Source organism: Fistularia commersonii, chromosome 12 (assembly GCF_037954325.1).
Source record: "Fistularia commersonii isolate RoL2024-O1a breed Wild chromosome 12, RoL_Fcom_v1.0, whole genome shotgun sequence".
Lineage (NCBI taxonomy): Eukaryota > Metazoa > Chordata > Actinopteri > Syngnathiformes > Fistulariidae > Fistularia > Fistularia commersonii.
Window position 1 is genome coordinate 16,942,979 of NC_141295.1, and position 22,232 is coordinate 16,965,210.

At 42.5% G+C, this 22,232-nt stretch overlaps 3 protein-coding genes across 4 annotated transcripts; 2 read left to right on the forward strand and 1 right to left on the reverse strand.

Annotated features, from left to right (window-relative positions):
• Nucleotides 1-102: 102 nt before the first annotated feature.
• tapt1b (transmembrane anterior posterior transformation 1b) lies at nt 103-11,034 on the reverse strand. Of its 2 annotated transcripts, none has more exons than XM_086157427.1 (14): nt 10,827-11,034; nt 8,202-8,332; nt 7,991-8,109; nt 6,285-6,447; nt 5,901-6,036; nt 5,346-5,443; nt 5,191-5,260; nt 4,643-4,723; nt 4,318-4,427; nt 3,006-3,065; nt 2,620-2,688; nt 2,457-2,533; nt 2,184-2,356; nt 103-2,076 (listed from the first exon to the last, which is right to left on the reverse strand). In XM_086157427.1, the coding sequence occupies exons 1-14, from the start codon at nt 11,005-11,007 to the stop codon at nt 1,823-1,825; spliced, it is 1,722 nt and encodes a 573-aa protein (XP_086013553.1). In that variant the 5' UTR covers nt 11,008-11,034; the 3' UTR covers nt 103-1,822. The 2 variants fall into 2 exon arrangements, with proteins under 2 accessions (XP_086013553.1, XP_086013552.1); XM_086157426.1 differs by having other exon boundaries at nt 103-2,079.
• A 1,365-nt stretch (nt 11,035-12,399) lies between these two features.
• On the forward strand, nt 12,400-15,380 carry clrn2 (clarin 2). Its single transcript, XM_086157444.1, has 3 exons — nt 12,400-12,965; nt 13,545-13,724; nt 14,119-15,380. The coding sequence occupies exons 1-3, from the start codon at nt 12,713-12,715 to the stop codon at nt 14,385-14,387; spliced, it is 702 nt and encodes a 233-aa protein (XP_086013570.1). The 5' UTR covers nt 12,400-12,712; the 3' UTR covers nt 14,388-15,380.
• A 1,205-nt stretch (nt 15,381-16,585) lies between these two features.
• lap3 (leucine aminopeptidase 3) lies at nt 16,586-21,879 on the forward strand. Its single transcript, XM_086157443.1, has 13 exons — nt 16,586-16,797; nt 16,967-17,082; nt 17,545-17,599; nt 18,108-18,213; nt 18,298-18,457; nt 18,533-18,697; nt 19,240-19,398; nt 19,476-19,600; nt 20,023-20,111; nt 20,180-20,282; nt 21,116-21,195; nt 21,287-21,399; nt 21,482-21,879. Exons 1-13 carry the CDS (start codon nt 16,711-16,713, stop codon nt 21,666-21,668), a joined length of 1,545 nt encoding a protein of 514 aa, XP_086013569.1. The 5' UTR covers nt 16,586-16,710; the 3' UTR covers nt 21,669-21,879.
• Nucleotides 21,880-22,232: the final 353 nt, after the last annotated feature.

Consider the following 22,232-nt stretch of genomic DNA (forward strand, 5'->3'; position numbering starts at 1 on the left):
ATTCAGGGAGAACAGAGGGCCGCTGTGTTGGCGCTGTGAACGGAGCCGGGGTGACTCTTCTCCACAGTCCTCGGTTACACACTGACGTGACGCCGCAAAGGGTTACAAAACAAAATCATGTTTTATTTTCCTTCTACTACGTAGAAGATACATGACAGAGACACCGCGCATGATAAATCAAGACAACATGTTGCATACTTAAGAGTACGCCCATAAAGATCCACACGTGCACTGTACATTACAGTACCACATTTTCGCTTTATCTCACACACACACACACACACACACACACAGACACACACACACACACACACACACACACAGCTCATGATAATGTGTCCATACACTGACTCTTCTTTAAAAGTGATGCACTTATATAACAAACCCTCCCGGCTGGATTCATGTATCACTGTACACAGCCACACCCTCAAAACATCTCTGAGTATACAGTCTGCTGGAGGTTCTCTTTCACGCTCAAATAGCAATCCCGTCCCAAAATTGCATTATTTTTGCCCCTAAATTAACGGATTACGCACCGGGGTCATGTTATTACCCTTTGTGGCAGCAGAGGTCACTGTTACAGGGATTATTCAGTTGAGTATTGCCTAAAGACAGACATTTACCAGGTCTCTCCGGGCGGAAGTCTCAATGCATCAAAAAGAAGGAAACTTTCTTAAACAGCTTCGGTGTTAATCAGCACTGGTTTGTTTTGGTCCACGGGTACACCTTTAAATAATGTTACCTACACACACTGAAGCAGCATGATTCTTACAACGGTGAACAGTTTATAACTGAAACTGAATGAGATCGAATCTATGGTGATGCTAAAGCGAGGCATTTCTTCAGTCTATCGTTTCCAAAATAAAAAAAGGATGCTGTGCGGCTGCTTTGCTTGATGTGGCGGTTTTACTGCACGCTAAATACTTGTGTTGACGACACGAGAGCTTACTGACTTCAGTGGAAGAATTGAAAAAGCTTCTGAACCTTTTTGACTTTTGCGTCAAATTCAAACAACCAAAAGTTTCAGAAAACAGGCAGCGATAAATAATGATGTCAATACAAAAGGCAGAATATTAAAACTTTGACAACCTTTTACCTAAACCTGTATCTAAAAAAGCTTTATGTAAGACTTGTAGTTGTCATGTTTCCTTTTGGACAGCAGCTCTCTTAATGTGAGCTAGTCCCCAGAACCAATCTGATATTTCAACAATGCGACTGTGAGTCTCTCACCTGTCCCTCAACAGACAGTTTTACAAAAAAAAAAAAAGAAAAAAAAGAAAAAAAGGTTTTCTGTAAAAATTTCATTTCAAATATTAAAAAAATTCTCAGGCTGCTGGAAAAAAAATAAAGAAATGAAAGTTGTTTTTTTTTTTCTTTTTTGAAAAAGTTGTTCTTTCTAAAAACAATGCCATGCTGTACAAAGTGTTGTGCTTTTGAACACGTAGACTCGCACAGTCCAGCTGCTCCTCCATCACACCGAGCCATTTTCTACATTTTCACAAATTCGGTCTCTCCTCTCTTTGTGCTTTTCTCTGCGTGCCGGTCGTCCCTCATCGCTGCCGCAAGTCGAGCGGCGACGGCAGGCTCACCGCGTCACCGGCAACCCTCTCCAGAGCCTGCCGGGTCCAGACGTGGACGGAGACCCCGGTCGACTTGGACAATTAGACGTGGCCTTTGATGCTCAAAGTAACAGCTTTACGCCTTGGCTGGTTTTTCAGTAATAAATTAATAAATACTCCTTGGGGTCGACTGAAGGAGTTTGAGCGTGCTCCGTGACCCGCGTCTAATCCCTGAAACTTGCTGCGCTGCCAGGACAACAACCTCAGTCAATTCGGTTGCCGCAGATGGTGAAGCGGTCTATCTCCAGCAGGTCTTTCTTAGATGTTCTATGCTTGACTCCGTCCTCTTCCAGACCCGTATCCGAGTTGATGATCTTGTTGTCATCGTCCTCATCCGGCGTGGTTAGAAAAGTGTCGGAGTCGCATTTGTCTTGCGTGTGGGCTGAGCTCTGTGGCATATTTTCAGGCTGAGTGTTGAACGATGCCGGCGGTGGTCCTTTCTTATCGGGGTTGGTGTCTGCTGGAGGGAGCGTGCAAGAGTCAAAGGCCAAGATAAATAAAAAGCAGCACATACACCACAAAATTCAGCAGCTTAGAAAAGGAGATGTTGATCCTGCGTGCTACCTTGCTGAGGTGCTGTGTGAACTTGCTTGACCCGGTGAGCTCTGGAGTTCACGCGGCTGGAGACGGCAGAGGGTGGAGGTTCAAAGAGTTTTTCCTCCATGTTGGCTTCCTTGACAAACATGCAGGATGTTCCCAGGAGTACAATGCTGTTGAGCACCTTCAGAGTAATCATCCTGTCAGAAACACACACACAAACACACACTCATGACATGAGGGGAATGCGTAGATTATGGTGTGAAAAAATACCTTCACTGAAAACAAAGCAACATTTACCCCAGGTAAAACAGCAGCACACACATAAATGAGAGGGAGCCGTGGATCTTCACGGAGCTGGTCACCACCCGGATCAACTGAAAGGAAAAGCACCATTTTAGTGTTGAGAAAACAGACACCGTGAGGTGCACCACATAAATCCAAACAAAGAATATCAACAGACCAGGAGGGCTAAAGGAAGAGGGATGAAGCCCATCCTCCTGGAGACGGAGTCACTGTAGTCTGTGTAGGCCTGAGGGCACAGATTTTTAAAAGCTTCAAAAAGCAGCACTTTACATCCACGTACTTCATTCAAATTTTTTAAACTGGGATGTTTGTCTGAATGATATGACCGACAAGTTTGAAGTACTATTTAGACATGAAAAGCGAGTAGGTCGTATTAGAACAAAAGCAATATTATCGGGCCTTGCGAGGTGACATAAATATACATAGACCTCGCATGTCCAGGAAGAAAATCATATGCTCAGTTTGGTTAGAAACATCTTCACCCCAGCCCCTGGTGGACGCGGTCAACACAATAACACAGTTCTTATTTCTAATTTGACTCACATTTTTCTGTCGGCTGCTCACGAGGTCAAAGGCAAGGCTTGCTCTGTATTCTCCATACACCTGGGAAAAAGGAATACAACAGCAGATGATTTAAAAAAAAAACAAAAAAAAAAAACAAGTTGCAGTATTTATGGCGTAAGATGAAGAAATAAATGTTCATTTACTTGGAAACATTCCAGTGTTTAAGCTGCTTGATGGAACACTTGTTTAATCTAATGTTTGGTAGTGATGTATATGTTTGTGGAAAGTGAAGAAGAGCTAAATCTATTCCTTTCAAAGACAAAACGCTTTACATTAAACACCTGAATACTGGAACCGAGATCGGATTTAAAAGTGTTTTAACGCTAGTTATCTTTGAGAGATTAAGTTTGACAGAGCGGAGATAAAGGGGTTAATCCCTTCTTGTAAAGTTGGGATCCATTGCATAACCCTGGTTGCAACTCCGGGAAATCGAAAGATCTAAGAGGTGGGTTGGGGAGGCGGGGATGTGAGGAGACAGGGAGACCAGCAACAAGAGAAAATGGGTTTACGGACTTTCCCACTGGCACTATTGTGTATCTGGGCAGCATGTGTGTGAGAAAGGAATATGAACACTTGTTAGCAAAAGACATCATGATTGATGACTGTAACACACAATATTAGCTTTCACGTACAGGCATCAGTCATTCTTTGGTGAAAACAATGTTTTTAACAATTATAATTTGATACATTTTATGAGTTGCTTCTTTACAAATCATATGTTTCCCTTTGAAATGTCACTTTTCAAAATCATCTTGCAATACTATGTGTATGTTGATGATCAGTCACTATCAAAAAAAGTGAGAATTTACTGGAAAGTGAGGTAGAAGCTACCGGAACATTTGAAGAATAAGCAAACTTTAATGGGGAATTACAAAAACAAAACAAAGACGACCAAGAAATATTAAGCAGATACAACGTGTCTGCTGTCTATTCATTCGTGGATTTTTTTTTTGTCTTGCTATCTTCTGTCATCTACCTTTCTATTTATATTTATAATCATATTTATTTCCTTTTTTGACATTATTACTGTTACGCTGCTGTGACAAAGGAATTTCCCCTATGGGGGATCAATACAGTTTATCTTATCTTAAAAGTGGCTTTTTCAAGACACTTAGGAAAGGCTCCCCACCATTCCTGTAGACAAGATGTTATTCCTTCGGCTTCGAATAGGACTGATTATACAATAGCTGATTCTACAATAAGGGTGTTAATATCTTAAACTATGATACAAAAGGCAATAAAACATTTGAAAGCACATAAAACTTATAAAAGGAAGAGAGGAGGAACTCACATCGGCACTAATGTCATTGAATTTGGTGATGAACGCATGCTTGACGACGTCCACGGCGACCTCTGAGGCGATCACCATGACTACATCGGGAAACAGCACCCACAAGTGGTCTAAAAATGAACACATCAAGCACCTGATCAGTGTCGAAATTCAGTAAAACCAGCCCAGGTTTCCAATAAAGGGAGGGATTTGGATTTAGAGTCACTGGGTTCTGACAGGACTAAAGTGACTTCTTTATCCTACTGGGTCAGAGTTAGTAAGCATCGTAAAGACGAGGCAGCGGTGCAGGCTGCCGACGTGCCACAGGCGCCGCTGCGGTGGTTACCGGGGTTCCAGGAGAACTGCTCCATGTTTCTCAGACAGACAATGAGCAGGAGGATGTAGTTGGTGAACCTCTCTTTTATGTCTGCAGGAAACAAACACAGCAATCCAGGATTAACCTACTTTGCACTGGCTTCCAGAAATTTACCTTGTCCTAAACCACCTTGTTCATAGTGTGAGGCTAAAAATACCCCGACCGATGATTTTCTATCATCGGATATATAGCTTTTATCTGGATGTTCAATTTAATAGGCCAGGTCAGTATCCTGATATGAGACTGTCAGGTACTTGTACGTTCTATAAACGTCATACATTCTTATTACATTTTCCAGCTAATTCAGGTAAGTCACACCTTGAAATCGAAATACACATGAACCGATTGAATTATCTGATTTTCAAGAATCAGAGTGATATTAACTCCTAGAAAGTGAGCATGTGATTTCCCATGCCAGACTGAGCTGACATTGTCTCACATCAATATAGAAAAAGGAACTCAACGTTGCAATTCATTTTTTTCCCCAATATCACCCATCCGCATGAGTTACCACTTACCACTATTTGACATTTGGAACAGGTTGTTCTTTTCAAACTTCTTGAAAACACTTCCCTTGATCTCCACAAACTATTGAGGAATAATAAGATCAGGAGAATGTCAATCTGTTGACAGGATCATCATTCTGACATTTCTACAACTGTATTCCACTTACATTGTTCGACATCATGATCGTGAGGAGGGACTTGTTGTGGGAATTGAAAGCCACATTGAGGGTGGTCGCCTGAACCATGATGAGGATGGCATGGAGAACTAGATAAGAGCTTGTCAAGAGAAATAAAGCACCTTGAAGAGCACAGTAAAGTATTTTGTCTTCATTACAAGTTCAGAAATACAGGTTTTCAGAAGTAATTCTCTATCTCACACACTGACACACACCGTAAACAGTTCTGTCATTTCATCAGCGAAAAGTGTTTCCCGACATTATTTGCTTGACCAGTTTTACAGCCTAAAATTGAGAAATACATTTGAAACGTGATACAGAAAAAGGCACAGGATTATACCACGTTGTTTATTGATACGATTCTGTCAAAAACCCTGATTCACTCATTTTTACCCATACTATTTACTCACACTTTACGAAATTAAGAAGAAAACAATGCTTTCATCGTTTGGTTGTCGCTGATACATGTTTTTCTTTTTTTGGCCGGGACTTTTTCGTCTAGAAATTCACAGTGTAGGTCACACCAGTGTTTGCTGGCAAGGATACAGACGTAAAGGACGGCCATGAGGAAGTGGGGAATAACACCGATGTGTGCTCTCTTCTTCTCTTTGGGCTCAGTGGCAGTCCAGTACAGAGCATCCAGAATGTCCTGGCCGAATGAGGAGAAGAGGCGGTCTGCCACCTGGACAGAAAGACAAGTGATTTTGAGGCCATATGGGAGAATTTCCAGTGTTATGCACATTGCACTTTCACATTGTGTATCCGAAATGCAATGTCAGAATTTGAATGCTAATCCTACTATAATGAAATTGCTCATCAGAAGTCCTGCACGTTTTACATAAACAAGCAGATATAATGATCTCTATTGAAAAAAGGCATCTTGGTATTGTGATACATTTTGGCCATGTAGCCCAGCCCTTGACATTTTACCTCTAACATGTTGTAGATGATGTAGAGCTTGATGACAGACTGGCCCCTGATGAGATGATACATCATGGAGTAATCCACATAGCTCATCATTGAGTAACACAGCACCATGATGAAGCCTTTCAGCACGTCGCACACCTGCGCCGGCTGGAGCAGGCGAGAGCCACTAAAAGAATATAAAACATAAAAATCAGTTGGCTGAACTGAGCTGAATAACCAACGAAGGGTTTAATTTGAGCCGAGTGAGAGAGCTCTGCTGCCCTCTAGAGATAATAATTAGTTTGCGCTGAGGAAGGGAGGATCAGTGGAAATTATATGGCTTTGCTTTGTCAACCATTTAAAACCCGGATTTCATGTTGACATAAAATAAAGAACAACAAAAAGTTTTACATTTAAGCTCAATGAATACCACAAGCAGCTTTTCTATGATGATATGAAATCATTCTTTGTTTTGTTTAAGACAAAGATAACTATGTTTCAACACCAGTTCTCACAGGATGTCTCAACTCATCTGGACGGGCACACCCCTCCGGTGAGGAAGCAACATATTTACATTACACTGTTAAATACATCAACTAGCCTTTTCAAAACATGCGGATTTGTAAAGGCAGTGTGTTTTGTTTTTGTAAAGCTTGCCTTGAAAAGGCAGTGTTTTGTTTGTGTAAAGCTTGTCTGTATGATGCTAGTGGTTTTTAAACAGGGCTGATTACGATATTACAATTGTCACCCTCATTGCCGGGGGGCAACAGTAGAGACGCACTGTATTCTTGGAATCTACGCCAATATCGTGAGACCTCTCACACTCTTTTGACCCTTTTGTCACTTGCTTTCTGAACTAAAGCCCCGCTTTAGACCGCTTTCCTTCCTGCCATGGCTTCTTGTTGCTCATTTCTTACTTGTGGTTTTGTAGTGTGCATGTTAACAAGACTGCATTAATGGAAGGGATTACTAAGCGTACAATTCTCACGGATCAGACCATTTAGAACTGATTACCAAGTGGAACAAGTAGTCAATTCCAAAACGCTATTCATAGCGAGAGGAAAACAAGACTAAGTGTGAGAACTGCCCTGCAAGGGATCAGCATCTGGTTGCATAAATCTATTTTGGTGTGGGTTGCACTTTATTTTTCATTTAAGGACTGAGAATATTGGTTACATAAAATTCCAATACAGACGTTCTCAGGTAGCTGCAGGGAAAGACCTTTGAATCTTGATGAGAGTCCCTTCATACATTTCCTTCTTAAAAGGTCTTAAGCAACCTTCTTATTTCAAAAGGTGGTGCATGTTTTCTGCCCATGACTATTCATTTTCTTAGGTTCCCAAACCATTGATCGAACAGCAAATGTGGTTGAATCATTCTGGTGGTTACTGCTTACTGTATCTTTCTTCATGGAAATTTAAACTGGTTTGGGAAAATTGACTGGGTAGACTTACAATAACAGTGTTTTTATCTTGTGTCTAGAATGGTGTTTTTTTTTTTTTGTGTGCGTTGCAAGTAACAAATGAGTGGGAGAGGTTCAATTATTGTTTGAAACTATTGTTTCAATTATGGCAAAGTACTAGCTGCTTTGTTGCTGTGGTTACAGCAAAAGTCTTGACACCACCTACTATACAACCACAGCAGTTGTATTGTGCAGTTCAGAAAAGGGGATCTAAGGGGTAACAGAAAAACAGAAATGTGAAACTTCATTCCAACAAGGATTGCCTTACCCAAGACCGCAGCATGGCAATGTCAGAAGCTGTAGAAGAGCCAGCAGCACCCTGAGGGGCAACAGAGTGAACACGTAGAGAAACGCATCCAGACAGAGGAAGAACCCGAAGGTCATCAACTACCAAGACAGAGAAACGCAGGAGAAAAAACATGATCCATCAGTCAGCGGTTTTCCACTATCCTGTTTCGTTTGCCGGTTTCTTTGTTTACCTTCTCCAGCTCCTTGGGGATGCGAAGGCAGGTGTAAACCTTCTCCCTTCGCTCTGTGTATTTGGCCTCATTGTGTTCCAGGAAATAGCCCCTGGTGAGCTCTGCAGTGATGAACCTGCACAGGGACAGGTCTGTGGACACACATAGAGGAAGCATTTTAAGCCAAACTGAATTCACAGCTCTTTGTCTAAATGACCGAATCCCTTCACGGCATCATGAAACCGTTATTTTCTTTTGGAAAGAGTTGTCTTAACGATACGAGAAAACCCGGGCAACCTTCCTGGTGCTCTTCCTTAGATACTTTTGATTACAACCAGCCGGTGATGCAATTAAAGCATTGCCTAACAATAACAGATCTCAACAACGGTCGACGGAGAGTACAACAAACATCGTCAACCAATGAAGATAACTGCAGTACACGGCCCAAAATGTGAAAACGTAAAATCACAATTGCCTTGTTTACTTCACATCATCCCAAACTCCAGGATTTTAATAGGCTGCTCGAGCAGCCCCACTTGTCTGAAAGCTCTCCAGAAGATTTGAGAATTTGGTGCCAAAGATTTTCTCTCATTCTTTCAAGTGTGATCTGAGGCGTACGGACTGATGAAGCCACGGGCAAAATGAGTGTTCCAGCAAATTTAAAGTTGTGGGATGGCATTAGATTAAAACCATGTGTAGGCAGTCCAAGATATAATCATGCATAATGCCATTATCTGCTTGGTAATGTTTACAGTGGCAAGCAAACATACAGTGGACAAAACGTTTCTGTGAAAAATGAATTACAGTCTGCTCTAATGTGCATTTTATTGAGCCATTCATATGAAGTCAGTCTAAATCACACAATTCGCAGAAAAGCTAGGTAATTTACCTTAACTGATAAAAAAGAAAATGCCGCAGTCCAAAGCAAAATTAAACAAAAGTATGCCATGATGTAAGATCATCCATGTATGAATTGCACCACAGCGGTTCAAGACAATCAGTTATTTTGTTTTGAAAATTTTTTTTTGTTTCCAAGTTCAGGCAACCAAGTTAAGTAAAGACCTGACGATTTTTAGTTTTTAAAGTCAATTTGGAATATTGTGATATCAGGACACACATTCAAACATAATTCAAATACTTTGTAGAAGTGCACGACTAAAGGTAATAAGAGAAAAAACAATATTCCTCATAAAATTGTAGTGGGAGACGGATAATAGATGTTCAGCTAATGCTAAAACTGAAACCCAGGCACATGTTAAATTCCAGCAGTAGTCAAATGTCAACATGGGACTGAGTGAATGGTTTGAAGTCCAGAAGATGTTGGATTTTGGTTACATGAGAAACAACAAAACATTAGCGTCATGTTGGTCAAATGTTTGCCAATATCACCTTGACATTTCATACTACACAACCTGAATTCCATGGAATTTTAGAATCCTCGTTTCGGTGTTCACCTGAGTGACGGTCAAAATACAGATAAAGAAAGCGGCCAGTAAAATCAGTCGTTATATTTGGCAAACTTCTGTTTAATTACAGCGAAATGTTGTCAGAAGGCTCCTATCAGATGCACTGGCTTTCACCTCACCAAGAGGTCACTTAGATAAACACTTTCCTCATATGTTCCAGGGCCATGACTCAAGTTAAGGTCAACGATTTTCAGTTTCTGCTCCGAGTACATAACCAGATGCAGTTACACCTGAGACTTATCCTCACCATCTTTCTTTACACTCTGATGTCACAATTAAAGTCTTCTTAATTACACTTAGTCTTTTTATAACTCTGTATTTTTCACCCATTTGAACTGCGCGGTGAGTTTGTTACACTGGTCATGATTGAAGCGTCGTGGGTGACTGTCACATTACTTTGGCCTGATTTTTAAGACAAAAATATGATCTTAAATTGGAGACTATGAGCCTGCATGATTGAAAGCGTGTGGATTCTACTTCTGGTCAAGTAGAGCCAAAGATTATTTATAAGGCACCAAATTATGACATAGTTGTCTCATGACATGTGTCGAGATGGTCTTGAAGACACTTTAAAATGATTAAGAGGAGCCCAACATTGTTCAATAAAGCAAAGTTTTCACTGGTGTTGACTGGTCAGAAACCTTGGACAGATACCAGCTAGATATGGGCAGCATTCTGCCTCAACCTGTTGGGTTAAAAACAAGAGAGGGCAGACAGATAGAAGACAACAATGTGGCAATATTCTTATGCACAAGGTATGTGAACTGGTTGTGCAGGTCTTGATGAGATCGTGCAGGACTCAGACTTTTACGTTGACAGAAGTTGTTCCTTGAGGATAAGTTGGCTGCATAGCATCATTGTGCAGTAATTACAGATGTAGCTGCACGCGTATCCAGCGCCCGCCCGCGTGTGTACACACACACACACACACACACACACACACACACACACACACACACACACACACACACACACACACACACACACACACACACACACACACACACACACACACAGCATCTCCGTCCTTAAATGACCTCGCAGTCATGAGATTTTCGTCTTCGCCTTGCAAAAGCGTCTCCGGAAACCAGCTAATGTGATGCTATCATTTCGATAGCAGTCGCTCCGGGGAACTAACATTAGCCCCTGCTGTCAAAACCGAAACGAAGCTAGCTCCCACCTGACAGGTTGCGCTTCTTCCCCCTTCCGCTGCCGTTTTTGTCGTTAAAGTCCAGTATCTCCGTGAATCCGCGTCTCTCCTGACTCGTCCCTGCTTTCGCCGCGTTGCCTTCTCGCTCCCGGTCTTCCTTCTTCTCCTTCTCCTTCTCCTCTCCCGGACCTGTCGACAGCGAGTCCGCCATCTTTACTTATCGGCCTCAGCTGCTGCCGGGGAGACCTGCGTCACCCCGATACGTCATCACGCATGCAGTGACGCATTATGGCCATTAGGTGTCGCTGTTGGGGTGTTGTTGACGAACCGGTGTAGTAATTCCAAGAGGCTTGCTTGTTTACATGGTGATGGGCAGGTTGACAGATGGGGTTAGACGGGGATGTCCGTGGATTCAGTGGCTTGCAGATGACATTGTGATCCGTAATAAGAGCACCAGGAAGCAGGTGGAGGGAAATCTCGAGAGGTGTTGGTATGCCTCCAGAAGGTTTGCTCCAGAAAGAAAGAATGCATGTGAATGAGAGGGACCCAAGTGGGAGTACACTGAATCTTCAGGGAGTAGTACTTGGAGTAGTGGGAGCTGCAGCTTTGAATGGCTGGAGAAAAAGTGTTACGCCTGACAGAAGAGTATCAGCCGGAATGAAAGGAAAGGTGTAGATGATGGAAATGAGACCAACCATGTCTGGTTCAGAGACACTGACAGCAAGCAGAAAAAATGTCAAGGTTCCCTTTGAGTGTGAGACGAATGGATATGATCATGAGTCCATCATGAATCCATCTGAGCACATTTCAGATGTTTTGCAGATAAAGTCAGACTGAGATGATCTGGACATGTACAGAGGAGAGATAGTGAAGATCTAGGTGGAAGGATGCTGAGGTTGGAAGTGGCAGTCATGAGACCCAGAGGAAGTCCGGAGGTGATTTATTGATGGCGTGAAAGAGGACATAAAGTTAGCTAGTGTGAGAAAAGAGGATGCAGAGGAGGAGGTTGTTGTTAAAAAGAAAGAAGTCAGATTTATCACTTACAAATAATGAGTTTCACTTGTGCCTTCTGTTTAGAAATGGAAACATTACCACTCATGTGGACTCAGGTAGTATAAAAAATATCACTTGCAATAAATGCCAAAATTGGTGAATACATCTAGCAAAATGTAATGGCTTATAACATATAAGCCTACAAGCCTAACACACACACACACACACACACACACACACACACACACACATACATATATACATATAAAATAATAGATGGCGTAAACATGGAGCATCTCCGAATAAGCCTGTCATAACACAAAGTGTAAATTACAGAAATGGCAAAATCCAAACAGAATCTTTGGATGGCGATATTATGCACAATGTAAAAAATGTGTGCAAAAGTGTGCAAAAGCACTGAAGGCTCACCTCTGGATGAACCTGGATAGAGACTTCCTGGTTGTGAATGGTTGACATTTTGGGGAACATAAAGTCAAAATATGGGACTGTCAACGCTCCATAACCTTTCCAATGAAAACGGATGACATCTGTCATCCTGACACCAGTAACGGCGCTCAGGCCTTTTTATAAGGTCACCAATTAACAGAACACTCGCAGCTCCAAAGGCCAGAGCGCGTCATCCGGATAAAGAGGGCGGAGGGGCGGCAGGCGCGCAAGGCCGGATAGGGTTTCCTGCAGTAAGGGATCTCTCCAAGCACCCTGGATTTGGTTTCTCCTCCCCGGTGACTCACATATCGAAACAGCACTGAACAGAGAAAACCGGAAAAACTATCTATTTTTCAAGATTATGATTTATTTTTCTTGCTCAGTCCATCAGATAAACTCATGGTAGTTGCAGGTTGCGTACCGCGGTCGCTGCGTGGCATCGTGTCACCTCCTCCGGGGCGCCATGGGCTCCTAAAATGCCTTCGCTGTGGAAACGGGTGACGTTCTCGGTGGCCTCCGTGCTCTGCGTGGGCTCCGTCGTCCTGCTTGTCGTGGGCATGTCCACGGAGCGGTGGGTCACCGGCAGGATCCTGTGTAAAACCGGGGTGGAGATAGTGAACGCATCGCACCCGGAGATGGAGCTCTTCACCGGGGATGTTTACTACGGTTTGTTCCGCGGAGGGAAGACCAAAAAGTGTGGGCTGGGAAACAGGCGCTCCAAAATATACAGTAAGTTTCAATATTCCAAGATTCTAATGTACATTTATGACGCTGTATGTGTAATGAATAGGGGGAATCTTCATAAGAAATTAACATTAAAAGAACGTATTAATAAAGACTATTCATCTGTTTATCTGCTTTCAGACAATTATAGTTATACCTGGCATTACTTTAAAAACTATGGTAACCTTATTCTAACCCTGTTCCTCAATTTCCTGACGCATACTGCATTCTAAATCAGCTTATTACTGATATTAGGTAGTACTTTGCTGATGTTTACAGGTCATTCCTTAATACTTCACTGATTGGCACTGTTTTCCTATTATTTTCAAACCAATTAAATACATATCCTGTTGGGGGAAAAAAAAATCACAAATTTATCATCGTTAAAGATGGGGTAGGGGTTAGAATTGAGGCTCAATTTAGACATATTCTTCAATATTTTAGATTTATAAAGCACATAACACATGATGGTTCAGCAATATTTGTCATTCATATATAATGTTGACAAAGTGACGTGCTGTCCAGGCTGACACACACCGAACCCACAAACACTTTGGTGACCGTCGAATACGTTGTTCTGTCCAGTTTTCCCGAAGCTTGTGAGAACGTTAAACGGTGGCCTTCACATGATGGTGATCATCTTCCTGCTGGCGGCCGTGGGCTTCGCCCTGGTCAGCCTGTCTTTCTGTATCTACAATGCTCGGAAGGTCCCCTACCAGAGCATCAGGGGACACAAAGGACTCTACCTGTGGAACACCATCGCTGGTATGTGTCCTCTCTCTCCAAATCTCTCTTTGGTGTTGTGGGTGACCCAACATCCCAAAACAGTAAGGAGCAAAACATCTGATGGTGAAGATTCATGAAAAAACATTCTCTTCAGTGAAAGAGACACTTCAGGACCTTTTTGCTATTAACATCTTTTTTCATCCGAAACGACCCAAGCTATTTATCCATTTCATAGTTTTTTTTTGTTGTTGTTTTTTTTAAGTTGCTAAATAATGTCAATATCAGCCAGGTGTTTGGCTACATTTCTATATGTAGGTCTATTTGAAAGTACTCGCCCTCTCAAGTCCTGTTTTGCCAGGAACTCTCCATCCTTTTCGTGCGTCTGGGTGCACTCGGCATCTTGATCTCATCCGTTGTCCCTCTGGTTCTCCAGCTCTGTTTGGCTCCCTGGGCACGTTGTGTTTCCTGGCAGCCGTGAGGGACCACCGTCTGACGGAGCGGGTCGCCAACTTCCGGGAGAACCTCTTCATCCTGGTTGTCCTGGACGACAGCCTCGACTGGTCCTTCTGGCTGTGTGTAGCCAGCGTCGCCACTCACTTTGCGATTGGTGGAGTTGTCGCAATGAGCCGGATTAAACTGCCCAAACCGGAGGTGAAGATACCAGAAGAACCCACCATCTCCGCCCTGGATTTACTCTACTGAGGAACCAGCCCGATGATCTTTCAGCGCTCATGCGTCGGAGCAAACCTCATGGCTGACAGCTGACAGAGTGAAACCGACATCGTGCCAGTGGCCTTTTTTTTCAGGGCCTCGGTTTGTTTTCCATGAAGTCACTGTCTGGTGTTGCTTTGTCAGCAGCGGCTGACTGACGCCGGTTGACTAGACTCCATGGATTTTTCTTCAGAGCACTTGAAACATTTATAATAATGTGAAAACACATGCGTCATGACTGTTTTATACTCTCAACTAAATGTTCACCGGTGAGGGTTTCTGGGACACAAGGGACAAGCGGTCGTCATCACAAGCAACTAGAAACGCCAAGGATCGGAATGATGTTCAGCTGATTCTCCACCACCGGTTTTACCGTCCTGACTTTTTGGTCAACACAAAATGACTGTTTTACAAATAAGATTTTGATAAGACGGGACCAGGCACCCAAAAAACGTCAGCTGGGGATGAATTTGCCTTACATATGTTGCTGTTCTCTGTGATGGAGTTCTCTCGAAACAGAAATTAACTTTTCGCTTGGTCCGTCATCAGCCGCAATAAACACACTGTGTAATTATGGTTGTAATGCCATATATGGATGTAAGACAGTAGTGTCATCATCGCACTGTCCTCTGTGATTGAGGCTCTTTGTGAATGACATGAAAGCAGCATGTATCAGTAGTTTTTCTATGTGAGAGATGGTGGATAACGTTAAAAAGATTCTAATTTTGTTCAGGTATAATTCTATGACTTTGATTTAAATATATAATATTGTATAGAAAGTGTAATAGAACTGCCACAATAAATGTAATGGTATTCAGAATTCAGTACGCTGACAAAAATCCTTGGGTTCACTAATCACTACAGGGATTTTGTAATAAAAATGTAGCTATGATTTTTTTTTTTTAAATGGGAGAAGAATAAGACAGCTTTTTCCTGTTAAGGTAAACTGTCCTCATATAAGCTCTTGATGTTTAATGTATATGAGATAATGAATGAATAAATGTGTACATGCAGTATGTAAGCTATGTTGTTCCGCCTTTTTTGCCCTGAATTAAGACACATAAAACCTCTCAGTTGTACATAACGAAATCGTATGGCTAGAAAATAGGAAGAAACAGAAAAGCTGCTTTCAAATCCAACGGTAAAGTTAACTTAGTTTCATACATTAAAACAATAATGAACACCACATTATAGTAAGATAAGCACAAACCTCTGTGTAAAGGGTATATTGACTGATAATTGATGACATTGATTCCAACATTGATGCTGTATATTTTTTTTAATTAGTAAAGAAGAATAGGTTAGACGAGAATCTCCATGGACCATGGTGATTTCAGATGACATCGTGATCTGTGGTGAGAGCAGGGAACACTTTGAGGTGGAGGTATGCTCCAGAAAAGGGAGGAAGGAAGGTTAGTTGCAGAAAGACAAAATATGTGTGCGTGAATGAGAGGAACCCGGGTGGAACGGTGAGGCTACAGGCAGTGGAGATCAAGAACTTGGAGGATTTCAAGTACTTCGGGTCAGCAGTCCAGCGCAACGGAAAGTGTGGAAAAGAGATAAAGAAACAGGTTCAAGCAGGTTGGAATGGTTGGAGAAATGTGTCAGGGGTACTATGAGACAGAAGACGATCAGCCAGAATGTAAGGAAAGGTGGACAAGACAACGGTGAGACCAGCGATGCTGTTATGGTTTGGAGACGGCGGCATTGAAGAACAGACAGGAAGCAGAGCTGGAGATGGCAGAAATGAAGATGTTGAGGTTCTCTTTGGGAGTGACCAGGATGGATAAGATCAGGAATGAGTCCATCAGAGGGACGGCACATGTTAGACGTTTCGGAGTGAAGGTCAGAAAAGTCATACTTGGATGGTTGGGTCATGAATAGAGGAAGGATGTTGGTAGAAGGATGCCGGGGCTGGAGCTGCCAGGCAGGAGATCCAGAGGAAGATCGAAGAGAAGATTTATGGACGTAGTGAAAGAGGATATAAAGTTAGTTGGTGTGAGATGTGGTGACCTCTGAAGGGAAAAGCTGAAAGGAAAAGAAGAAGAAAAAGAAGAAGAAGAGTTTAAAAAAAAAGATTATTTTTTAGGGGATAACTTCAGAATTCAAAACACATTTGACTCCAAAGCCATTTCACATTTTCACCACTAGATGGCGACAAAACTCTCCGCGTCGCTTTTCGCTGACGCAATCACCCCGCGCCTCTGTCAAATCGACAAAACCAACTTCAGCACATGGAAAGGAAGATTTAAACTCTTTTTTAAATCTCAGTGGCATTGATTTCTCCTTTGCCGAAAACCATCTAGAATCCGCAATGCTCCTTCTGAGGAGGGTCGTGCCCTCGGCTGCGCGGGGCAGGTCGTTTTCTACCTCGCAAAGTCACAGAAACACCGACAGGAAGGTGAGTAGATGAACGTCAGCTGGCAGTGAGGAGACCACCTTCAGGTTCAATGACAGCATCTCAGAAAGTGGAACTCACTTACTTGAGTGTAGAATGTTGTTTAGATGGGGTCTGTGCAGGGACATCCTTAGTTTGTTTTGTTGGAGGTAAATACCCCCCCCCCCCTCAGGGTGTGGTGCTGGGGGTGTATGACCAGGAGGGAGGGGACGGAGGCCTTCACCTGACGGACACTGCTGCAGGTTTTGACCACACGGTGTCTGGGAAACTCTCCGAACTGCTCAAAATGCAAGTATAACGCCTGTGAAGACACAAGAAATACACTTTGCTTAAAACTTTAATCACAAACCTGCAGGAATGCATCCCAGCAGCATGTACCTGCACACTTTTGATTTGCAAGCTTTGCACAGGCTTGCAGAGAATGACCATGTAATGTGTCGTTGAAGACAGTCGACCTGACTTTTAGTGACTTGTTTTGAGTTACAAAAGTTGAATTTGTGCCTCAGAACATCATCTTAATTCACACATTTGTATTTATTCTAATATAATAGAGCAAGTAAGAATTTAATTGTATGGAGAAATATATTTCAAAAATGTACATATGACAATTAATGCTTTGAATATTAGGTTTTAGTTTAGTATCTTTTCATATTTGTGCTTGTATTTCTGGTCTGTACTGTGTGAGTTGGAGCCACTGCAACAAGGGGCAATTTTCCCTTTGGTGATCAATAAATTTGATTCTAATTCCAGTTCTGGACCAGCGCTGAAGAAAGGCAAGAGCAGAGTATTTTATGGGATCCACAAGGTGAGACGGCGCTGTTAGTTTGGGGGTGTAATGGTGTAAATAAGGGCAATCGCATCTGGAACAAATCAACTAGATGGAGACTTTGCTTTAGGAAGTGGTGTGGTTTCTGTAGTTTGAACGTACCACCATAAATCCCCCTGAAAAGGTTTTAAGGGTGGTTATTTGCCTATTTTAACTCTCCCGTAAGCAACAAGAGTATTTTTATGTTGCGCACCTGGGTCATAATATTTTAAACAATACAAACATAGTTAATTTACCAACAATGGCCTTGTAGGGTAATTGGGTAATTATCTCAACATGTTTTAGCTTTTTTTTTCATCCCACCTTTGGTATTTAGTGACTCATCCCCCCCCCCCCGTCGGCAAATCTGACCTATTAATAGAGGACATTGGATTTTTCCCTGTGAAAACAAACTGAGTCACGGGGAACTATTTATCTAACGTACGCCAGGGGGAAACAAAGGAAAGACAATATCCGAGAAATGAGGCCTTGTCTGTGTCTCCACCAGGACTTTCCCTGTGTCGCAGTGGTCGGGCTGGATAAGAAAACAGCCGGTCTGTGCGGGGCGGAGAACTGGGATTCCAGCAAGGAGAGCATCAGACAGGCAATATCAGGTGTGAAACACTGACCTGTAGTTCTTGGTTCAGCGCTGACGCGGAGGAACGCGGCTCATATCTGCATTTCTCTGTGCGTTTCAGTTGGTAGCCGGTTGCTTCAGGACCTGGAGGTGAATCACGTGGAGGTGGACGGCTGCGGTGACGCCCAGTCGGCCGCGGAGGGCGCCCTTTTGGGTCTCTTTCAGTACGACCAGCTAAAAACCAAAAAGAAGAACAAAGTATCAGTGCAGCTTCACGGAAGGTAGACCGACAGCCGCACCAGGCACACTTTGGAAAATGCATTACCAACTTATTGCATATGTTTGTGTAAAAATAGCACCGATTCTGTCGGATGGGAGAAAGGAGTCCGTTATGCCGAAGGGCAGAACCTGGCACGCATGCTGATGGAAGCTCCAGCCAATCACATCACCCCCACCGCTTTCGCAAACACAATTGAAGAGAAGTTAGCGCAGCACGCCGACCGTGTCGTGGTGGAAAAGAGGTTTGTTCTGAATTTACAAATGTTTAAGTGTCAGAAAACAGAAAAGCTGCGCCAACAAAGTCATTTCCGATCGAGTGTCTCCGTTTTCTCTGGTCCTATTTTAAACAGTCCAAATTTCCAATACAAAACAATAATTGGTCGTGTTGTTGTGCATTTATTAATTTAATCCATGTCTTTTATGAGTTTGATTTAAAGGTCATGTCAAAAAGGAGAAAACAAGATTAGGGCCGAACCTTATTTTGATATTAAGTTCAGTGACTTCTTATTGTTTGAAACTTTTTCAATGAACAAAAAGATGTGAGGCCAGCAGTTCCTGGAAAGGCTGTACGTTTTGCAGAACAAATATTGCAGATCTAGATGGGAGACGCGGCAGATGTTCAGGTTCTCATGATATCATCCTGGACAGAGTTACATATTCAGTTTCTCTGAACGAGAAAAAAAAATCCCCCACGGTTCGTCGTGGAGTCCAGCAAAACGAATAAGCTGACACACATACGTAGCCTGTAGCCCATTTTGAATTCTGCATCCAACTTTTCCGTCAGATCCCAAGCGTGGATTGAGGAGCAGCAGATGGGAGCGTTCCTCAGCGTGTCAAGAGGTTCAGAGGAGCCGCCCGTCTTCCTGGAGCTGCACTACAACGGCGCCCCGGACAGAACGCAGGCTCCGCTGCTCTTAGTCGGAAAGGGCGTCACCTTTGACACGTAAAAACATAAGAGCACACACACTCCTGCTCAATACCCTCGTCACACACCGCTGATGCTTCACTTTGGCCCTGCAGCGGGGGGATTTCTCTGAAGCCGTCGGCCACGATGGATGCAATGAGGGCCGATATGGGGGGAGCTGCCACTGTGTGTGCGTCCATCATCACTGCAGCGTCTCTTAAACTGCCCATCAATATTATTGGTGAGCTCTGTGACACAAAACACATTCCTGTGTCTTATTCAAGGTTTCAAGACTTTTGTTAATTACACAGAGTGCAATGCAAGACAAAAACAACTTTAAGAAGCAGGACACAGCACAACAATACAACGATAGCAGCATCCCTGAGATAGTAGACAGAAAAAACAAGACCAAGAATATATATATATAAAAAAAAATCTATGAAATATCAGAAATATAATTAAAAAGAAAAGAATAAATAGATAAATTTGTAGAAAATAAAAAAAGTGAAAAGTGGGTAAAACGGTTTTATTGCACTGTACTGTATGTGAGGTTCAAGTGTTCAGGTTTGTGCTGAGTTTAGTGCAAATTTTGTGTTGAATTCTTAGTGTCTGAAAAATAATTACGTTTAAGTAAAAACAAAGGTGTCTGTCTTTTTCATCCAGGTCTTGCACCACTGTGTGAAAACATGCCCAGCGGAAAAGCCACAAAACCGGGAGATGTCGTCAGGGCCAAGAACGGTAAAACAATCCAGGTAGGTGGAACTTATGGGTTATGTTTACGATATTGCGTACTAGGGTTCAATTGTTTTTGCACGCACAGGTTGATAATACGGATGCAGAGGGAAGGTTGATCCTCGCTGACGCACTCTGTTATGGCCACTCCTTCAACCCCAGAGCAATCGTCAATGTTGCAACGCTAACAGGTGGGATCTGTGATGTAACAAACACACGGTTATTTTGATTTGCGGCAAAGAGAATCATATTTGACAAATAGTGTTGAGTTGCAGCAAATGATGCCTGCAGGCTTGCTTATTTTTACAACTGATATCAAACAAAATGGAAATTATTTACTGTTAATGTTTGTGCATAGCACAAGTCACCTGGATTTTCATAGTAATTGTTTGTACTTTCCCCCAGCATTTTAGAGAAATAATGAATGATCATCCACTTCGATATTATTCATATAACATATTGTTTGCCATCCTATTTTTATAAACTAGGATGGATTTTTCCAAGAGGTTCATTGCCAAAAAAAACTACTCCATAAGTACACCTTGACATTCTATGTTTTACAAAATTCCTTATATGTTGTGATATACATTCATTTCTAAAGTCTGTTAAGATTTAGTGTTTGGAATATTATGCTTTTTGACTTTTTTTTTCCAAATCTAACTGGTATGAAGCAAAACGTCCGCGCTCTAGGTGATATTCATTGCTATTTATTTTTGTCACTATGTGTAAATTTCACCCTCACTGTTCAAGTTGCCCATTGTTGTCCCTGATGTTGTTGTGTGTTGTCTATTTATTAATGGATTTTTTTTGTCTTGCTATTTTCTGCCTTTCTGTTTATATTCATATTTATTTCCTTTTTTTGGCATTATATTTGTGTCAAAGGAATTTCCCCTATGAGAATCAATAAAGTTTATCTTATATCTTGCTCGACCAAAACAGCGACAAATAATGCTGAAAAAAAAACGTTCCATTAAGCTATATGGAACTGAATTAAACGCTAAATATGTTTTTTTCTTTATTAAAGGTGCAATGGATGTTGCTCTGGGCTCAGCAGCGACAGGAGTCTTCACAAACTCTGACTGGCTCTGGGAACAGTTGCACAAGGTGCCGAGTGTAGACACATAAAACACAGACACACAATTCAGTCCCTCAGCTCATCCGTGTTGACCAATGATGTATGCCTGCGCTTGTGTAGGCCAGCATCGTGACGGGTGACAGAGTGTGGCGGATGCCTCTGTTCAAGCACTATACCCGACAGGTGACAGACTGCCAGTTGGCTGACCTCAATAACATCGGCAAGTACAGCCGGTAAGTATCTCACTGCGCTCAGGAAACATCTGAGAGGAGTCAGAGGAGCTGACCTATATCTGACTGCCTGACTCCCTTCTAGGTCTGGTGGCGCCTGCACGGCTGCTGCATTCCTGCGAGAGTTTGTCACATCTCCGCACTGGGCTCATCTGGATATCGCCGGGGTGATGAGTAACAAAGATGAAATCCCCTACCTGAGGAAGGGCATGTCAGGAAGACCGACCCGCACACTGGTGGAGTTTGCCGCCGGGTTGGCTCATCAAAGCTAACAGAAAAAAAACATCTCCATGAAACAGGTGGCCACATTTCAAAGTCCAGGCTTAAGAGAACAGGATAATTCCCTTGGATTAATTCCAAAATACCCGCACTGATTAGCAGCATAGTTGTTTATCGAAGGTTTAATTTCTTTTCCACGCTAATCCATGTGTATTAGTTGACATTATGTATATCGGCTGTTAATAAACTTGTGATACATTGTAATATTTGTTGTCATTGATGTGCAAGAGAATACCTAATATAGTTTATTAATTTTAGACATTTTTCAGAAAACTGTAGTCGAGAAAAAGGCTTTTTTCCAGACTCGATTAACAAGCTACTGAAAAGGACATGAATTGTTCTTTGCAGACACAAACAGGCGGCCCATCTTGAGAGATTAGGGCTGAGCCGCCGGGGTTTCACTTTGTGCACAAATGCAACTTCACTGCGTTTGTTTTTCGCCCTAAAATTAAGTATGCGCCTGAAAATCAAGGATTTCCATGGAACTCGAGAAAGGGTCAAACTTTTTGCGCAAACTTTGCGCACTTAATGCCAGGAGACGCGCCTGAACCCTCCTC